Source organism: Anguilla anguilla, chromosome 4 (genome assembly GCF_013347855.1).
Source record: "Anguilla anguilla isolate fAngAng1 chromosome 4, fAngAng1.pri, whole genome shotgun sequence".
Classification (NCBI taxonomy): Eukaryota; Metazoa; Chordata; class Actinopteri; order Anguilliformes; family Anguillidae; genus Anguilla; species Anguilla anguilla.
Genome location: NC_049204.1, coordinates 17,701,942 through 17,722,269, shown reverse-complemented (window position 1 = coordinate 17,722,269; position 20,328 = coordinate 17,701,942). Strand labels below are relative to the sequence as shown.

The following is a 20,328-nucleotide window of genomic DNA, read 5'->3' as shown; positions in this document are numbered from 1 at the left end:
AACCAGAGACGCTAAACTTAGGGACACCGAATCACTGAACCTGTAAAGTTAGCTTCCTAGGTGTTTGATTGCAATAGGATACCTTGTGATAAGTAGCGTTATCAGAATAATCGATTCAAATATACAACAAAACGGAACATGGCAGAACGTGATTCATCTTGTTTAGTAAGTTTAAAATAAACGGAACGACTTAATTTCTGCTGTTAGATACCTACCTAATTGCCTCTTGCTTGCTGCTTAGACTTAACCTTAAATCATATGCTGTATGACTAACACTGTTTATTAAAGTGAGAATAATTAAGAGGAAATCTTTTTCTGTATGATTTCAGGCTTCAATAGTGTATTATTTCACGGAGAAATACTACCGCCAAACCATACTAACCACTGCGGAACATTTAAAAATGTACAATGCTGATCCTGTACTGCTGTTTTTCAAAGCCCATGGGATTTTGATGGAAGGTATGTACATTGAGACTAGTTCCCTAGTGATTTTTAATATATATATATATTTGAAAATGTACTAAGAGCTACACATTAACATTACAATTCAATACAGTGTTCAACTAAAAATTGCACAATGAATATGTCATACTACAATTTAGATTATTGCATACTTTGTAAAAGAACTGGCTACATTGATGAAAATAGCTACAGTTCTGTTATGACATCATTTTGCCTACATGCTTTCTTTTGAAAACCTAAAAATTCAGGTGACATGCTATTTTAGTTCAATTACAGATTTTTATCAGTGGGTAGACAAAATTTTTGCTTGAAGCATTTTTTCAATGAGTATTCTGCAGAAAACACTGGATTCACCCTCTGGTTCGTACATTGTAGGTCGTGTTCAAGAGGCTATTCGAGAGCTGGAGCAACTAAGAGACAAACCAGATGTATCATTGTGCTCTATCATGGCTCTTATCTATGCACACAGACAGAGTGAAACTGTTGGTGAGTTGGGATCTAACTAGTGCATTCAGTCAGACCTATTAAAATACCCCTAGACACTACACCCACATGCATTTTCGTATAATATTAGGAAGTTAATGTGCATGCCACAAGTTCAAAGTGCAATTCAATGCAATACAATGCATAACTTGGATAATTGATTACATGTTACCAGGGTACAATTATAAACCAATCGTAATGCGGCTGGACTTAAGACCGGAAGATTGTTGCATATTCTTCAAGGAGGGACACAGCTGTTATGATTTTTATGGTGATAAAACTACCTATTTCCACTGTTTCAAGATCGTGATGCTGTGGAGGAGCTGGATTCTCAGCTGAAGTTGAGTCGGAAAACTGCCGGAGACAAAGCCCTCTATTATGCTGCCATGTTTCTTTGGCTAATGGGCCGCAGTGACAAGGCCAAAGACTACATTGACAGAATGCTCAAGATGTCCAGTTCTTCGAAAGAGGTTTATACTAGTGATTTACAAAGCTTTCTGTTATTTCTTCAGTCATTTTACAATATACTGTAATTTATCCGTTTGAAAATATGTCACATATCAAACTTTATACATTGTTAGAGAATTTAGCTCCATTTTAACTTACAATAAGAATATAAGATATAAAACTGCATTTTTTCCCCAAATCGTTGGGCTATTTGTGTATACTTTCAATACAGCAGCCTATCTGGGTGTGTATGTTGACATACTATTCTACTTTCAAGGTTTCTTCTGAACCTTTATATTGAAGAATCATGTTATAATCTAATAAAATGAAAACAAATATATAATTCTGTACAGGGACTAATTCTGAAGGGATGGATTGAGCTCAGTTCCGAGGTTGATCAAAACAGAAACAAGGCTATTCGATACTTCGAGAGTGGGCTGCAGGACTCCAAGAGTGTATTTGGTCTGATGGGAAAGGTACTGTTTGAGTTTGCTCTCTTGTCGAAATTATCCAATCTACTGATTTTTTAAATACATATTTGAATAACTTCCAGAAATTCACATATCAGGCATCACAAAAACAGTTTTAGTTGACTGCATTACATTATGTATTCTCTGGTTTAATATCCAGAATAAAAATTGATGCAGGCACCTAAAAAATGACTAAATAAAAGTTGCTTACTCCATAAAATTGTGTTGCTCATTGCAGATCAAATTGTTGTTTTGCAGGTGAAATACTTTATGAAGAAACAAAACTTCTCTGGTGCCCTCGAGGAAGTGAACCAGATTATTTCCTTCCAGCCTGATTTCCTCCCAGCTCTGACCAGCAAGATGAATCTGTTTCTTGCCCAACAAGATTGGGAGCAGACCCTTGATGCTGCTTCCCGGTCAGTTGATCTGTGCAGTTTAGTAATATATCAGCATTCTTCATCAAACAACACATAGTCATTTTTAAGTAATGATAGGAGGGCAAGGACAGTCTGGACTTTATTCCTGTGCCTTGCTGTTGCAATATATTTAATTAATGCGAAACCTGGGATCCTTCTGTATTAAATAATTGAACAACTTTGCATTGCAATGTAATATTTTGATTTTTTTGTCTCATATTCAGCCGTTTTTTCCCCCTCTGCAGATGTTTGAAACAAGATGGGCGTAATTTGAAGGCTCTTCAGATAATGGTGATCCATGCGATAGTGAAAGACGGTGACCTAATCAAGGTGAGGGCATACATGAAATCAAAATAAGAAAATGTTTGAATCAGCACATGAAATTCAAGAGGTGTCCTTCTCTGATTGGTGTTATTCTTCTGATTTTCTTTCCCGATGAGTAGGTAGAAACCTAATTGCTCACTTTTGTCTTCAATCCTCTAGGCACAGGAGCATCTTCAAGCACTTCTCGGTGCCTTGGAGAGTACAGAGCCTTGCGCACCAGGGCTTCATGTCAGTTTTACAAAGCCAATCAGCAGATTGGTAAGCACTGTTTGTTTATTCAGACCAGGCACAGAATAAATCAGCAGTTCACAAAGTCGCATTTTGCCACGCAAAACATTAAGAATTTTCTACATATGAAATCCTTACAACTAATATTATATGTAGGTCTATGTAATGTAAATATAACACCTTTAAGCCAGGACCAGGATGGGAATTTAGTGTAAATTAAAATCCAAACATTGCATTTTATGCTTGGCATGCATATTTAGCGAATTTTTGTATGCACTGATTTGTAGGCTACTGCCTTCCGTGCCGAAGTTAACCTAGTTTCCTGAAACCCTGCTTGTCTAAACAAAGGGTTGCTGAGATTGTTCCCTTATGACGGTTTCTAGTCCCTTGAGTCATGTTTCCATGGAGCAGGTGGAGCAGAATGTAACAGGGAACTGCTACATCTGAGGATTTTATATCAATACCCTCAATCCACTGTTTTATGCACATTATTTAATTATGTACATGAATTACAAAGTGTTTTATGGACAATTGTCTGGACAGTATATTCGTAAATAAAATCAGCACAACTTGACCTGTCTCCCCCCTCCTTTACAAAAAAATATTAGTGTAGTGTTTCACCATATCCTTTCTGGCTTTAGTGTGGAAACCACACAGAAATCCTGCAGACTTTGTGCCAGTTTGTGGAGCGAGCATTTGCCAAGGCCCCAGCAGATGCTGATATTGCCAATGAAATTGGCTACCTGTTTGTCCTTCAAAACAAGATTAAAGAGGCTGCAAGATGGTATTCCAATGGCATCAAACTGGATGGGAGCAGTGTGACAGCTCTGGCAGGTACCTTTTGCGAGTGCTGTAGATTAATGTTGTTGTCAAGAATTGCCTGCACAGTATCTTACAGACAGCTGTAATCGGCTGGAGGCTAGTCAACCTCACCATTGTGGCCTCAGCAGTAAGGTCATATTATTGTTCACTTCCTGCTGTTTTGCTACCAGGTGTGAGAATGCTGACTTATACCCTCAGGTGTGATCCATTGCCAGCTGTTGCAGGGACAGCTCGAGGAAGCGGATCAGCAGCTGGAGTTCCTCAGAGAAATTCAGCAGTCCATTGGCCTGTCAGTGGTAACGCTCCGCTCCGCCAATTAGTATATGTGCCAAGAAGGCCACGCCGCGGCTGCTTACTGCATCTTGTTTTTCTTGCAAAAAGCCCACTGAGCATGGCATCACAGGAAAATATGTCTGTCAATAATGTACAATATCTTGATTGGCAGGAGCTGGCTTTTATTCAGGCCATGCTAGCCTGTAAGAGAGGGGAAAGCCAGGCTGTCGTGAGCGCTCTGCTGAAGGAGGCTGCTGAGCTTCATTTCTCCGCCATTCGGGGACTGCCCCTGGGTGTGGAGTACTATGAGAAGCTCAATCCTACCTTCCTTTTTGAAGTGGTGAAGACAAACCTGGCTGTCTGTCAGGTAAACTTAGCAACACTGCCCTGGGGAATAATTGGTGTACAGCACAGACAATGCAGTAATCCAAAACAGGAAATTCACAGTTATAGTTCATAGCAGTTCAATTGTCTGAAATGCTATTTCATGGTACATATTTATTCAGTGGAAACTGCACTTTTGTTGTTGATGTGTTTATACCACAGTATCACATATCACCATGGCATTTGTTTTGTTCCCTCTTATTGACAGCCTCGTGCTCTTGGTCAACCGTTGTCATTTGGGCTGATGCACTCTGCCATGATCTTAGATCCTGTGGTCAGAACTGCTCCAGGCATTTTACCTGGTGCCTACCTCATGGCCAAGGTGAAATATCTCTCAGGTAACAATATCCAGGGCAGACAAACCTAATTGATGTCCCTTGACCATAGGTGTCATCGGGCTGATTTGTAAAAAGAGACAAATGATTGTCCTCTCCAGGCAACTGCTGTGCTTTAATTTATTTATTCATTTACTATGCTTGCTTGACAGCAAAGCTCTGTTCAGCCCTGTGAGGTATAATTTGTCTGGGCTTTCAGTTATTGGGCAGGGAATGAAGTACCTACATGGGTCCCACATACCATTCTCAACCCCCCTCTTTTTAGGTGACTTCACTTCTGCTCAGGTTTCCGTAACGCGCTGTTTGGAGCTGGACCCAACTGTTGCAGATGTCCACCTGCTCCAAGCACAAATTTGCCTCTCTGTGGAAGACTTCAAGAAGTGCCTACAGTCCCTGGAGACAGGGGTGAGCCACAACTTTCAGGTAAGTCCAGACCTATACCTCTACCATTCCTTTTGTGTAATATGTATATGTATGTACAGTACTGTGCAAAAGGTAGAGACCACCATTTATTCAATTTCCAGTCAAAACAGCCATTCAGTGAAAATGATTATTTTTCGGACATCAGACAATAATGCAGGAAACTTATATTTAACCTAAAATTACAGAAAAGCCTGTGCCACTACATACAAATATCAGATCTACCAGTATTTTTCCCTTTTTGCACCTTACGACCACTTTAAGTTTTCCATCCTTCCAATCATCAAACAAGTTACAGCTGTGTCCTCCCAACTAAAGTTGTTATACGTGTGTGTGCATATGTGTTTGCATGTGGGGAACATGTAATGTAACATTACATTACAACCTGCTCACAGTAAACATACACAATAAAGGCTGGAGCAGAACTATACTGTAATTTCTTATCCTTGAGTAACTGCTACAGTACTTGCATCGAATATACCAAGAAATATGTATGTTTTGTTTGAATACAGGGCTCCCCTGAAAAAGAGACATTGGTCTTAGTGGGACTCCCCTGAAATAAAGTTAATAATAAAAAATAAATTGACTAAAATCCAGCAAAATACATTCAATATTGTGAAAAGCCATTACATTTTATCTGCAGCGTAATTAAACAGTGAATAGAGCGGTAAAATGATGCACTTGCATTACTAATACACTGGATTCTGTTGCCAACATCTATTCCAGAAATGATTGATAATGAGTCTTAAATGGTAGAATAGATGCAGTATTGGTTAGCAATGTTATATTAGTTGCTGCGTATTTATCATAGTGTATTGCTGTGCTTTTTTTTTCACTCTTTGACTGTTCTGTAAGGTTCGGGAGCTACCTCAGTACCACTTGATCAAAGCTCGGGTCTTGAAGAAGATGGGGAACATTCCAGAGGCCATCCAGACTCTGAAAATGGTCATGAGTCTTCCAGGGTTGAGAAGAGAGGCAAAGGGGAGAGAGACGTCCATCAGCAATAGCGACCGTGTGTCAGCGTACTTGGAGTTGGCTGAGGCACTAAGGCTGAATGGGGAACAGGTACTTGGAAGATCTGCATCTCTTATGATTTATGGTTATGAAGTAATCATACCCTCTAGGCATGGACATCCCTTTCTAAATGATAAACCGATAATTGATTTGCTACCAGGCAACAGTGTGGCATAAAAGTAGGCGTGTCAGTCTCCGTTGTCACTTTTTTATAAGTGTTTTCCATCAGCATGAAGCTACGAAGGTAATGCAGGACGCCATTGTGAACTTCACCGGGACGCCAGAAGAGATCCTGGTCACCCTGGCCAATGTAGACCTGGCTCTGGCCAAAGACGACAGCGATACAGCTCTGACTGTACTGCGCAACATCACCCCCGACCAGCAGCATTACACAGAGGCCAAAGAGAAGATAGCCAAAATATACCTGGAGAAAAGAAAGGACAAAAAACTCTACATTGCATGCTACAGGTTGAGTTGGATTATTAACCTTTTGAAAATGTTTTACACACACACACACACACACACACACAAACTCTCTCTCTCTCTCTCTCTCTCTCTCTCAAACACAGACACACACACGCACGGGACTAAATCATTTTTCTTGATTTTAATTTCTGAATCCATTTCTGTGCACAAAAAGGGTGTGTAAACTGCTGTTGCTCTTATAAAGACTCAATATGAAGTGTGTGGAGCACATGGGGCCATCTACTCATCATTCTATCACAAGGTCACAGATTTTTTTTTTTTTAATGTTTTTTGTTTCAGGGAACTATGTGAGGATGTGCCAGGGCCACACTCCAGTGTCCTACTGGGAGATGCATACATGAAAATAGAGGAGGTATGAAACTTCTGATCAACGTGTAAAAAACACAATCATGAGATTCTAGTATTAATAGGTTTTACCGCATATTGTACCTCCATCTGATGAACTTGCCCTTGCAAACATGGAGGTACAAGGTGGCTTCAGCTGATTTCTACATATATCTGTCTAGTGGAATTTTCAGGTACATTCCTGAGCAAATAATATATGTACCCACTCTATCTACTGTTGAATGCTTTAATTTGTATTCTTCTTTTTTCAGCCAGAAAAAGCCATTGACGTGTATCAGGCAGCTCTGAAAAAGTCTAGCAGAGATGCAACCTTGGCAAGAAAGATTGGGCAAGCATTTGTAAAGACTCATCAGTACAACCAGGTATGTGCCAGGAGGGGTGATATATGCTGAATTTTCAATGGAAATCTATGCGCAACTAATTTTTGTATTGCTGGTCTATTGTACTTCCCCCCTTCTCCTGTAAAGGATGCCATCATGCATGCTATTACTGTTTTGTTACGTCACACTCAATAACTTTCAGGCAGTTAGCTACTACGAAGCTGCCCTTAAGATCAGCGGACAGGATTTCCTGCGGAACGACTTGGCCGAGCTTCTTCTGAAAATGAGGCAATACGAAAAAGCCACGAAAATTCTCAACCAGGCCTTGGACCATGAACCAGGTAAATTAAATACATGAAACAGGTTTGCAATCACATGAACTCAGTGAAACATGAAACTCACATGAGCTCAGTGAACAGACCTTACAGTGTATATTTTTTACTAGGGATGTTTAGATACACATTGCTTCTATGTTGATTGTAAATAATGGCAACATTCATATCAAGAACTACCTATGACACAAGTATACATATGAAGATAAGAAGAGACTAATGTGTTCAATAGCAAAGAATTCTTACAACCGCTGGAATTACAACATAAAATGCTAAAAATCTCTATATCGCAGCTTTTTAATATAACACGTGACAGATCTTCAAAGTTATAATTGATTAAATAATTATTGCAAATATGTTTAGTTGTATATTGAATAGCACTGATATCCCTGAATGCGAGTGACAATGAATGTGTTCAATGTATTTGTTACAATGCTTCTCAAAGTAAAAGCAAATTGAGTGTTACATTACTGTAGTGCATGAATTGCTGTATCATTACTGTAATTGCTGAGGTTTTTTTTTTTCTTTCAGGAAATGACTTGTTGACCATGATGAATGATGTAAAGTACTTGCTTTTACTGGCCAAAATCGATAAGAGGTGTGGATCTCCTTCTATGGAGACATTGGAGAAGGTTAGAGTGTTATAATAATTGAGCCAAGAGTGACTCGTTTTCAGTTAGATCACATGTGATTATTAGGGAAGTTTGAATCCGATAAGCAGAATGCATTTAAGAAATCCAGGGATACAGGCCTTTAGTTATCCAACATGTGCATGTACAGTAGATACCAGTTATATTTAATAATGCATAGGTGTTACCATGAGGTAACACATAGGCCTGGAAGATCTCATGGTGTGACATTGGTTGCTTCCTGGAAGGCCTACAATATTCAGATGAGGGTTATGAGGCGCCTCCCACTGGAGCAGCCAGAAGCTTTCCAGGAGCAGAAGACGGTGGCGGCGTCCATCTGCCACCAGATTGGTCAGCTGTGGCGCTCTCAGCGGGACTTTGATAGGGCCAAGAAATCGTACAAAGAGGCCCTATCATTCTGTGATGGGGACCAGAAGGTCAGTCATTGGTCTGTCCTGCTCTCATGAGCCACTCACATTTAATTGAGCTCCAAACTGTTCACCGAAGTCTGTCTGAAGTTCTACTCAGCTTCAATCGAGGGTTTGAGTATAGTCTCGTGGGAGGCTTCTTCTCTTGACCACAGGCACCGTTCTATAATGTGATGTATCATGGGCTTAACTAACTACACAATGACAATAAAGTAGTAATAGCATCACACGTGTGGCTGCATAAGGGTTGTATGTATTTCAGGAATCTGGGTCAGAGGATGTTTATGTTCTGTGCTGTATGTTCTCAGGTAATACTTGAGTTGGCACATTTACGCCTGGAGCAGGGTAACATGGAGTCCTGTTATCAGCAGTGCCAGGTGTTGCTAAAGAACCAGGATAGCAATGAAGAGGCAGCCATGGTATTGACCTTTCACCATACTATTTATAGTTGTCGCTATGCTGCTTTCCAAATCATAACATCAATGCATAATATCCCACAGAAATGTATCTCTCAGATGCCCTTTTCACTAATAATTAACATTGTTTTATTCATCTGAATCTTCTCTATAGCTGATGGCAGATCTGCTGTTTCGAAGAAAAGAGTATGATGGTGCAGTCTCGCAATTTACAAAACTAATGGAGCAAACCCCAGGTACAACACAGCCATCTCTATAGCTAAACCTCTCTACCTTACATAATAGGTTAACTAGGCATACAGTTTTATAATCTCATTAGAAAGTGCTTTTGTGTTAACACTGCTCACATGTAAATAGCATCCATTTTACTCCATCATCAAGCAATGATGTTGACAGAAAGCCAAAATCTATTCATAATTCAGTGTCATGAGGTAGGATGTGTCCAAAAGCATTAGGCATAAATCAAAAATCATTCTATTTAACAGATAACTACTTTGTTTTGGCCAAGTTTATAAACTTGTTGAGAAGAACTGGGAAGCTTGATGATGCACCAGCCCACTTTGAAAGGTGTGAGAAACACAGTCCCAGAGCCACCATGGAGCCAGGATATAACTTCTGCAAGGGCCTGTACTGCTGGTTCGTTTCGACTACCCCCATATCTAAAGTGGACATGTTTAAAATATGAAATAAACGGAACCGTTTGTTTTATTGCTTTGGTTTTTGGCTTCAGGCACATGGGACAGGTAAATGAAGCTTTGATGCACTTCAATAAGGCCCGGAGAGACACGGACTGGAGCGAAGGGGCAGTACACCACATGATCGAGATCTGCCTCAACCCAGACAGTGACACCGTCGGGGGGGAGGTGTTTGAGGCAGTTCAGGAGGAGTGGAGGTAGGTACTCTGAAGCAGGAAGAGAAACATTGGGGGCTAATGGCAAATTAGCATGTAGCAGTAAACCAAACTTGAGTATGGAACCAGGCCTTCTCTGTTTAGCAGAGCAGCGTTGAAATATTTGCTCTGTCTCCAGGGCTGTTCATTGCTTATGGTAGTGGTCCAATGTAGTGAACTCGTGAATAAATGGTCATATGTATGAATTCTGGATTTGCCATTGTGAGTAGCGAACCAAAGAGCTGAATGTCCCTCTTTGCTGAATCATTGTATCGATGACAGAAGGGAGTCAGAGCCCTTGGGAGTGAGCACAGCCCAGAACCTGCTGAAGGAGTACCATCCCCGCACCAGAGAAGGAGAGGAGAAAGCACTGTTGCTTTACAACCGCTGCTTGATGGCTACCAAAGAACCCAAGCAAGTGGAGAGGGCTCTGTCTGCATTCACTGAAATGGCCTCATCGCTGGTACAAATTGTCCTTCAGCAATTACAGATTAGACCAGTGGTAACCAACCCTGTTCCTGGAGATCTACCGTCCTGTAGGTTTTCACTCTGACCCTAACAAAGCACACATCATTCAGCAGCTATAGATCTCATTGGGCTGCTAATTAGAAGAGTCAGGTGAGCCAAATTACGGTTGAAATGAAAACCTACAGGATGGTACATCCATAGGAACAGGGATGGTTACCACTGGATTGGATTATATCCATTTGCTATGTCTTAAATGACAAGCTTGGAACCATTACACCATTTCCATTAGTAGCTGTTTAAATTTTGTTTAAAAATAAAATGAATAGCCTCTGATGGTTGTTTAACTTAATTAGATTGCCATAAATTCACACAAAATAATGCTACAATGTGGCTTAGCATTGTTTGTGTAATGTATTGCACAGTAGATAATATTTAAATGGCAGTGAATGCTTTCATAACGCACCTCCTTATCTTTCTATCTGCTAGAGGTTATGTAAGTAAGTATGTAAGTATAGTCCTGTAGTACTTTGGCAGAACGACTGGGTGGGTGTCTTCTGGGTGTGATGCAGATACTTTCACTGGTGACGACTGTGTTGTTTGCAGGAGAACAATGTGCCGTATCTGCTGGCAATGGCCCAGGCCTTCATGATACTGAAACAGGCACCCAGGGCCAGGAACCAGCTGAAGAGACTCTCGAAGACGGACTGGAGTGAGAGCAACGCAGAGGATCTGGAGAAAAGCTGGATCCTCCTGGCTGACGTTTACATCAAGTCTGGAAAATATGACATCGCCGTGGAGCTCTTGAAACGCTGCCTCCTCTACAACAAGGTGAGCGTCCGGTACACGAAGAGGAATTTATCCATGCCGAAATTAAGGCCACCGTTCCTGGGCTTATCTATATTGTTGTTTTGGTGGCTTCATGGTATCGCACCCTCAACCTTTCAGTTACAAGCGTAGTTCCCTAATGGTTATTCTACACTGCTGCCTGGGCAGTAGATTCTTTTCATTTCATTTGAAATTATATACTCCTGTGTACCCAGTTCACAAAGACAAACAAATATGAGCCCTGTAAAGGTCACGTCAGCCAAAGCCTGAGCCTCTGAGTGTGAATGTGGCATCTGTATGCCGTGTGGAAAAACACTGGTGTGATTTATCAGCCTCAGCAGCTGTTCCGGGAGGCCGTGGTTTACCTTGGTTTGAGGTCAGGTCTTGAGTAAGTGTAAACCAAGCCCTGCCGCCTGCAAGGTCATCCTTTGGCAGCAGTGCTACTAGAATGCACTGCAGTTACACAGCTCCATTCATATGCAGTCCATTCCTATGCCACACGCAATGAACTCCACTTCTTATTATTCAACATTTATCAAATTCTGTATTTTAAGTGCTGAAATTCCAACTTCCCCTGTACAGTGTTAACTCTACTGACCTGCCTGGGTGTCATAATGAGTGGCATAGTGAATAGGGAGTTGGAATTATTAGCATACATTTTCAAGTTTGAGTTCTTAGTGGGTCACTGCTTTTGCACCCTTGAGAAAGTGCCAAAATTGCTTTGCTAACTGTCCCAGGTACAGGTGGAAAACATTTCAGATTTAAGCTGTGAAAGTTCAAAATGTGTGTCTGCCAGACAGATTAATAAATGAAAATAATTAGTAAATAATAAAGTATATCTTAATTTTTCAGTCTTGCAGTAAAGCATTTGAGTATTTGGGCTTCATGATGGAGAATGAGCAATCCTACAAAGATGCTATAGGTTATTATGAGCAGGCCTGGAAGTACACCAACAGGGTGAACCCAGCAATGGGTGAGTTATTTACAAGTGTTCTGTTCTTGCATATATGAGATGTGTTATCAATAGTTGTTGCCTTTTTATTATTATTATTAGTAGTAGTAGCAGTAGTAGGAGTACTGCTGTGAATTCATATTATCCTTTGCTTATTAAACAGGTTTCAGACTTGCCTTCAATTACCTGAAATACAAGAAATACACAGAGGCAATAGATGTTTGCCGCAAGGTTTGTACAGTCCATTGTTTTTTTTTCTTAGACACAAACATTCTTGTCTTCTCAATCAATCTTCAAGTAGTATAGGTAATAATAAAATTGAAATAATGAATGCGCTATACTGAAGTTGACGTTTTGATTCCCTCAGGTTCTGACTGAGCACCCTGGCTACCCGCTCATCCAGAGAGAAATCCTGGAGCGTGCCTGGCTGGCTCTGAGGCCTTAGAGCTGAGGAGGAGGTCCAAACGTAGGCTCACTGTTCCTTGCAAAGATGCCTGCATTCCTTGGAGAAACTTGTCGCATTTTCTTCAGAAGCCAAAATTGCCTAAACATATCTCCCTGCTGTGAGAACAGCCTGTCTTCCTTATGTACACAGTGCCTTGTTCTGTGGTGTGGTTTTAGTAAATTTGCTTAATATGGAGCATGTGTGACTTTGTTTTACCAATTTTGTTTCTTATTGACAATTTTTTTTTGTCTGTGTTTTTCTCGATTACTCATAACAATAAATTACATTACAAGCATTTTATGTAGGACATGTTGTCAAAGAAATTAATTTCTTTGACAACTTGTCCTACTCCATCTATCACATTTTTTATTTGATGTCATATGAGTAGGATGGTGATGGACAGCTGGGATTACATGGGCATTATAACAGTCCCCACCCCAGTTTTTTAGAAGCCACTAGTAAACGTGATCACCCAATACATGCATTGTAACATTAAAAGTGAATTCTGGTTGGTTACATGTCAATGAAGTATATTTTTTTGCAGTCTGGTTTTTCTGTGTTAACTTCAGAATTTAAAAAAAATTAAATAAAAAAGAAAGAAGTAAAGTTAAGATGCAGTTACAGTGATTTTTTTTTGTCCATGAAATACATTAGTGAAAAATACAAAACTGCCAATTCCTCAAGAACAGGGGCTCCCAAACTTGGGTCCATAAAGGTTTGATAGGAGATTCTCAGATAATTGCACATGGGCGTTAAAAGCTATTTTGTTTATATTTGCACAGGCAAAATCTACTTATAAATACAAGTAAATATAACCTGGTTTACACATCACTGATGGCTTTTGATCGTTAAAAATGTTTCCCCAAGCACAGACTTTAAGCACCCTATAAGTACATGGAACGTATCACCTGCAGAAACCCCACAGTAGTCTGCCACACACTGTTCAATGCCCAGTGTGTTTACAGCCCACCCCTGCTCTCAGTGGAACGCTTGCTGCTGAAGAGCGTTATCACTGATAGCATTCAAAACAGCCAACAAACAATGTTCTCATAAATGCAAATTGCATATATAATGGTGCCCACGTGCAAGCTTTCAATCACCTTCAGAGACTACAATTTGGAAATGGCTGTTGAAATTTAAACTTTAGGCCGACAGATTTGGTTCTTCAGCTGTTGGAAGAATGTCCTTGAATCCTATCTCAACACCAAAACTGATAGGTTAGCCAGAACGTTTCATCAGAATTCTGATTGTGACAAAGGCATCGACAGTAAGGCAGGTATAAATACTGAGAAGCATCTGAACCAAATCACATTTCCTGGCCAATATGATGTGGTTTGTGGTTCTCTTGTCTTGCTTTGGTAAGTATCAATGCAATAATAACTCTACATTCAAGTAATGACTTTGTAATACTGTATAATAGATTGTAAACCATTGTAAAAATGAATAAACATGCTCTTATGTATTCTCTCACAGAGATAGCTTTCTGAATGTAATTTTTAAATTACCATTGACAAAGAATAAAGAGATTTTTACAGAAACATTCTGCTACTGAACAACTTTCTTATTTTGTTATTTTTTTCATAATGAAAATTAGTCTACTGCACCTTTTATGTTTGGATGTGTTTAGTGACTGAAGTACTGGCTTGGCTTTTGAGTTGCGTCATGTTTGAAGTATTTAACCATTTGATTTAACTGATTTTGGGGTAACTTGTATTTCAGGTGTGAGCAATGGTCGGACACCACTCAATCATGCAGTGTACAATGAGAAGCTGAACGAAAGGGTTGTAGGAGGTTCAGATGCACAACCAAACTCCTGGAAGTGGCAGGTAACAATATTCTACATAACAATATTTTTGATGGTAAAAAAGCACATTCACGTAAAATTTCAGAGAAAATGAGAAGTGCATGATATAATAAGCAACGTGGCTTAATCTGCAACCGTATGTCCCTTTTGTTGATATATATTTACTAAAGCACTTATTCTGTTTATTTGCATATTAAAATATGAATCATCATTATATCAATATTCATTATCACCAGTAAAATAAATAAATATGGAGTCCTAGTCCTTCTTCATGTCCTGAGGCTCTCAGCTTCCTTTTCTTTGTGGAAAAAACATATTCTCCCTCTGGACGCGCGCACAGGTTTCACTTCAGTTTGACTCGTCCAGTCAGCAGGAGTACTACCACATCTGCGGTGGGACTATAATCGGTTCCTCACATGTCCTGACCGCAGCCCACTGTATACTCAGGTGAGTATTGAGCTACAAGACAACACATGCAACTGGGTGACTACAAACATTTCGTTCTTTGCATTGGCTTATATGTGTTGTTTGAGGCAATGTATCCTCTATTATAGCGCAGCCATGATGTATTAAACTAAGGCAAGAATTCAGTTGACATTTGTCATTAAATTTGACTTAAATACAAAAAATATATGTCTCAAACACAGTTTTGCGAGTTCAGCATCACCAATATTAATTCAAGCTGTGTTTGTTCAGACAGTAACTCAATTTGTCCTTACTTAACTCTCCAAGTAACCTTTTGTAACTGAAGGCCATAGAGAAAAATAGTGCCTTAGTATATTATAATTGAACAATATGACACAATCAGTGACACACATTGGAAACTGGAGCGTTCTAGAGGATCTCTCCCTTTTTAGTGACAGAGAAATTATAGCAATTTCCCTAGCTCTGTGAAGTGACCCACATTAGAACATAATTTATAAAGCCTAAAAGAATGCTAATATTTGCAATATGAGTATGTAATGTAACATATGCATGTGTTTCTAACCCTGAGACCATTACAGACTAATTACTGTTTGGCTTATAATGATATCTCATACAGTTTGAAAATAAAAGTCTTTAATTATTGTTTTCTATGAGAAATTGTATTCAGTTTTGTGGCCAGAGTACTATGTCAATTAAACTAAATTAAATTTTCTACCCAATTAATTAAAGTCAAAGTGTTTCTGGGAATGGCATGATGACTGTAATGCATATTTTGTGTAAAAGCGGTGTGACTCATACACCTGTCCTTTCTGCACCCAGCTATGATGCCAGGCATTACCGTGTGGTCACCGGGGAGCACAACCTGTACAAATATGACGGCAGTGAGCAGTTCAGCTTTGTGGATAACATACTAATTCATCCTGGCTGGACTGGTGACCTTGGCAATGGGTAAAAAAAAAAAAAAAACATACAAATGCGGGTTGAATTCAGAAAAGCTAGCCCTAGAAAACTACCAATCACACTTAATTCCCTTTAGCAGAGTAGGAGTGCTCTGAACTAGATTCAACCTCAATGCTTTTAAACCTTGCAAGCATCTACTACTGTATAGGATGTTGTTGCCTTGAGTGCACGTACCACATGTTATATCACATTTAGTCATTTTTCTACATGTTATCACATGTGGAGCACATCATGTCTATGTTGCATGTCATGTTACATAAAGTACTGTTATTTTATGTGCTTCATGTTATGTTATTATGTGTTGTCATTTGGCATTCCTTGACAAATATTTCACACTATTGTTACCTTAACATCTTAGCATACAGAATCATTTGAACACTACTAACAAACACAACAGTGTGTCAACAATGAGAAATCATACCAATGCATATTGAATCTGCATACAGAAAATAAATATACCCAAAAGGTGCTAGGCTAGCAATTTAAAATCAACAAAGAAAAGTAATCTATCATTCAAAATGTGAAATCAATAGCAGGGTTAAGCCTGGCCACTAAAGTATGACATGCGATTTCCAATGGTTTAGCCAGCAGCCATGCTGTTATGTATTCTGCTTCTGCTGAAAGGCTGAACTTAAGCAGACATGTTCTTGGTTTGTACACAGATGGGGGGCCACCTGGGAAAACTAAATTGCTGCTGGGACTGGTGTTGGTGGGCCAGGGGGGGTGGTCTCCCCCATGCCCCGCCCCCCTCCCAAACAACCCCATTACAGTAATGGGATGTTGTGCTGTAGGAGATGCAGACTTTTGAATGAGATGCAAAACTGATGTCCTGACTCACTGTGGTCATTAAAGATCCCATGACACTCGTAAAGTGCAACCCTGTTCCTGGATATCTACTGTCCTGCGGGTGTTCACTTCAACTCAAACAAAACACATCTCATTCAACAGCTAGGGATCTCATTGAGTTGCTAATTAGTAGAATTAGGTGTGCCAAATTAGGCTTGAAATGGAAAACCTATTGGACGTTAGATCTCCAGGAACAGACCTGGGCAGCCCAAATGTATGAGCTACCCTGGTGTCCCAAAAAAATTACTAACCTGGCTCACTCACCATGCCACCGAATCACCACGTGGTTCTTTTCACATGGGAATAACATGGGGTTTGCCATGTGAAATTTGTGTGGTTTTTCTGTAAGAGTGCTCTTCTTTATTTTATTAAGCTATCCATGAAAATAAACAGTAACGACAACATGGTATTTTTTTATTTCAGAAATGATATTGCCCTACTAAAGCTTGTGGCTCCAATTTATGACAATGGCTTTGTCAGACTTGCTGACCTACCATATGCTGGTGAGGTCTTGCCGAATGATTTCACCTGCTACATAACTGGATGGGGGCTACTTGCAAGTGAGTATGGATGAAAGACCTCAGCCTGAGCTGTATAAATGTGTTTATCAGTAATTGCATTTGTTCATAGTCTTGCAGCACTTAGAGGTAAGGTTTTACCCAAAAATGTGTACATGTCTGCTGTAAGAAAATGAGTCTTAGTAGCCTGGATTTGGTCCGTCACATTGGCAGTGCTTTGAATTCCACTGTACATGTTACGTATCGCTAGCTATCACTGAGTTTTATTTCACTGAGAGGTTAGTATTATGTAGACACTGCAGCTCTCCAGGACTGGAGTTTTCCACCCCTGGCTTAGATTTTTCTTCAATTTCAACCTCTCTCTCTTGTTCAGCTGGCGGAAGTGTTCCTGACATCCTTCAGGAGGCCCCTATACATGTGGTGGAACACAAAGTGTGCTCCACCCATGATTGGTGGGGCAGTCTGGCCAAGAAGACCATGATATGTGCAGGAGGAGATGGAAAGACAGCTGGTTGCCAGGTAATAGGTGTTGATTGCTGAACAATGACCTTTAGCCGTTCAGTGCTGTAGAATTTTTTATGGAAAATTGAGTGGAAATATCCTCATAGCTTCTGGTTTCCTTGCCTCAACCATACCATCATTGACAATAAGAAAAATAGAGCTTTGTCACCCCTAAGAGAGAGATGCGGCAGTGCCGGGGAACACCGTTGTCTGTCGCATGGAGAGAGAGAGAGCGCACCCACACAAACATGAAAAAATAAATGGACACCTTCACCCCTCCCTGAAGGAGGATTGCACCTCTGGGCCACCGTACCTCCCCCTCACAGGTTCCAGCAGAGACAATAAATTAAAACAAACTAAAATATCAAAGACAGAAGAAAGTAAAACAGCACCACCACTTTCCAGTGCGCCGCCCGTAGCTGACCCGCCTTCCCAGCCAGGTCCAGCTCCTCCAGCATCCCAGCTGAGGATTCCTTTCTTTTCGGTGCTCAAAATAAACCGAACCGAAAATCATAACTGCGCTCTCAGTGTTAGCGCCCGGCCTTTGCCCCAAACTGTGGAAAGCAGCACACCTTTAAGCACCTGAGCTGATTAGCTAACGCAGCCCAGGTGCATGTGCTCTCTCCACTAGCTGGCGCAGCCGAGACCAATCTGCCTTTCCGGCGGACTGAATGCTACAGGCTTCTATAGGATATTGTGCGAATTCCAAACCTAAGGTTATGACAGCTTTCATGGACTTTTATTGCATTTGCATGAAAGCTGTCGTAAGAAAAATATTAAACAAATATTTGCTAAATTCAGCAGGTCTATCTGTGTCCTGTTTTAGATTCTGGCTCCACTCAGAGTGTAGCACAGGGCATCCTGGGGTTCAGTTGGCAACTTGTCTCTGTTAACTGTTACAGGGCGATTCTGGAGGTCCCCTCAACTGCTTCACTGATGGTGCCTGGAGGGTCCATGGTGTGGTTAGCTACGGCCCCGGTGGGAACTGCAATACGATCCGCAAGCCCACTGTCTTCACCAGAGTCTCTTCCTTCACAGACTGGATATACAGTGTAAGTTTAGCCTTTCCTGACAGAACTGCAGCATCCATGCTAAAACTCTAGGACCATGCTTCCAGAGAGCTGTGAGCTAGGCTATGCCATGCTACGTATATGCGTAAATTCATCTTAAAATGTGCCTTTGCAAAGTCATCTTTGGCATTGAGTTATAATAAAGCAGATGCTGGTTTCTCTGTGATAGACAATTCATAGAATTGCATGTCCTGAGATTTCTCATTAACAGCAGTGCGACAAATAGTACTGAATTACCTCACGCATATATATTGTGATGTATTTGTATCAGTAATGACCATTTTCATTTCATTTATAGGTCATTTTGAGCTAAAAAGGAAAAGAACAAAGATTTCTATGGGAAATAAAAAAAATGTTTATTAAAGAATATGTTGTCAAGTACTGATTTACCATTGACCACCCATGGACCACTGCTCCTCCATTTTCTTCATAGTCTAAAGTGTACAGTAAGAATCCTCAATACGGCAGCGTATCATTAAGATTCACTCAAGGAGATTTTTATGTGACATTATTGTAACATTGCATTTCTTAGTAAATGTATATTATTAGCAATTTCTTTGAGTTACATATCATTTTATTTGATTAGACAGTGCTCATTTAGACAAGTAATCAGGGCAAGTAAAACTGATTATAAAAGCAAGAAAATTCTTTTTTAAAATGTATGCCACTTCTTTCTATATGCAGAAGAGGGAGACATTTCTCCATGGATGGCATTTCTCCATTTTGCTGCTCAAAATCAAAACAATTTTCAGTACTTCAAAGCCACATCCAGAAAGTAATTTGCTTAAGCTAATAATTTTTATGTGCATACAGACCCTCATCAGAAATGATGATGTATTAATAATTATAATGAGTGTGAAATGTGTCCTCTCCACCTCAATATTGTCTCACTAAATCACAATCTGGTAAGAGAACTGATCACTACAGAGTAAATAAGGCAACATTGGTGTCCTTGTAAAGGCCACCCAGCGAGTCTTATGGGAATTTATCTAACTTTTATTGTCATGGTAACTATACTTACAGGCCATGGCTAAATTTTTCACTTTTTGTTAGAAAAGGACCACTGGAGTAGGTCTTCATAAATATTGTCTGGCTTACAAGTTCTCCACCAAAACCTATGATTTCTAATGTTGTTTTCTTGCTTCTATAAGGAATTCTTCACATTGTCTTGCCACAGAATAATCTCAATATCTCACAACTCAACTATTTCTTCAGTAATGTTAGCTAGTCTGTAAACTATGAGAAAGGAACTTGACCAGTGCTTGCTGTCAGGGCGTGCAATATTTTGAAGGAGTCGAATATCTGCTCAGTCTTTATCCAGGGGAATGACTCACTAATCGTCAATTAATACTACTGTATAGTTGCAGCCCTTACTGAAGCATAGCAGGCTACACTGCATGAAGTGTTCATCAGTGCCACCTTGTGGATACAAACCTGCACGTTTTTATTTGCTAAACATATTCCAGAGAAAATCACTTCACAAAGAGCACATATATTTCACTGCTGTAATGTTCACTTCATAATATACTTCTGTGTAGTCACTATGTACAGGAAAATCAGGAATAATGAATCAACTTACCTGTATAATGG

The 20,328-nt window shown here is 40.0% G+C and overlaps 2 protein-coding genes across 2 annotated transcripts; both read left to right on the top strand.

Moving 5' to 3' along the window:
• The first annotated feature begins 4 nt into the window (after positions 1–4).
• Positions 5–13,207, top strand: LOC118226321 (tetratricopeptide repeat protein 21B-like). Its single transcript, XM_035415865.1, has 29 exons — positions 5–165; positions 330–459; positions 838–948; positions 1,249–1,415; positions 1,746–1,868; positions 2,121–2,278; positions 2,524–2,608; positions 2,762–2,860; positions 3,472–3,664; positions 3,851–3,948; positions 4,098–4,292; positions 4,518–4,647; positions 4,910–5,067; positions 5,920–6,129; positions 6,308–6,546; positions 6,844–6,916; positions 7,161–7,271; positions 7,432–7,570; positions 8,093–8,193; positions 8,439–8,627; positions 8,927–9,037; positions 9,189–9,270; positions 9,520–9,670; positions 9,765–9,926; positions 10,206–10,386; positions 10,995–11,219; positions 12,069–12,189; positions 12,332–12,399; positions 12,536–13,207. Exons 1-29 carry the CDS (start codon positions 139–141, stop codon positions 12,611–12,613), a joined length of 3,915 nt encoding a protein of 1,304 aa, XP_035271756.1. The 5' UTR covers positions 5–138; the 3' UTR covers positions 12,614–13,207.
• A 641-nt stretch (positions 13,208–13,848) lies between these two features.
• Positions 13,849–19,082, top strand: LOC118226326 (elastase-1-like). The gene is made up of 8 exons (XM_035415871.1): positions 13,849–13,971; positions 14,333–14,439; positions 14,758–14,864; positions 15,663–15,791; positions 17,073–17,209; positions 17,541–17,686; positions 18,571–18,720; positions 19,037–19,082. Exons 1-8 carry the CDS (start codon positions 13,938–13,940, stop codon positions 19,049–19,051), a joined length of 825 nt encoding a protein of 274 aa, XP_035271762.1. The 5' UTR covers positions 13,849–13,937; the 3' UTR covers positions 19,052–19,082.
• The last annotated feature ends 1,246 nt before the right edge of the window (positions 19,083–20,328 follow it).

Bases quoted from the DNA above. Each gene is read 5' to 3' on its own strand.
- LOC118226321 (XM_035415865.1), top strand. From the start codon at position 139: ATGGCAGAACGTGATTCATCTTGTTTA. The intron at 2,861-3,471 runs GTAAGCACTGTT...TTCTGGCTTTAG, and splicing joins CAAAGCCAATCAGCAGATTG to TGTGGAAACCACACAGAAAT. The intron at 8,628-8,926 runs GTCAGTCATTGG...GTATGTTCTCAG, and splicing joins TCTGTGATGGGGACCAGAAG to GTAATACTTGAGTTGGCACA.
- LOC118226326 (XM_035415871.1), top strand. From the start codon at position 13,938: ATGATGTGGTTTGTGGTTCTCTTGTCTTGCTTTG. The intron at 14,865-15,662 runs GTGAGTATTGAG...TTCTGCACCCAG, and splicing joins GCAGCCCACTGTATACTCAG to CTATGATGCCAGGCATTACC. The intron at 17,687-18,570 runs GTAATAGGTGTT...TAACTGTTACAG, and splicing joins GAAAGACAGCTGGTTGCCAG to GGCGATTCTGGAGGTCCCCT.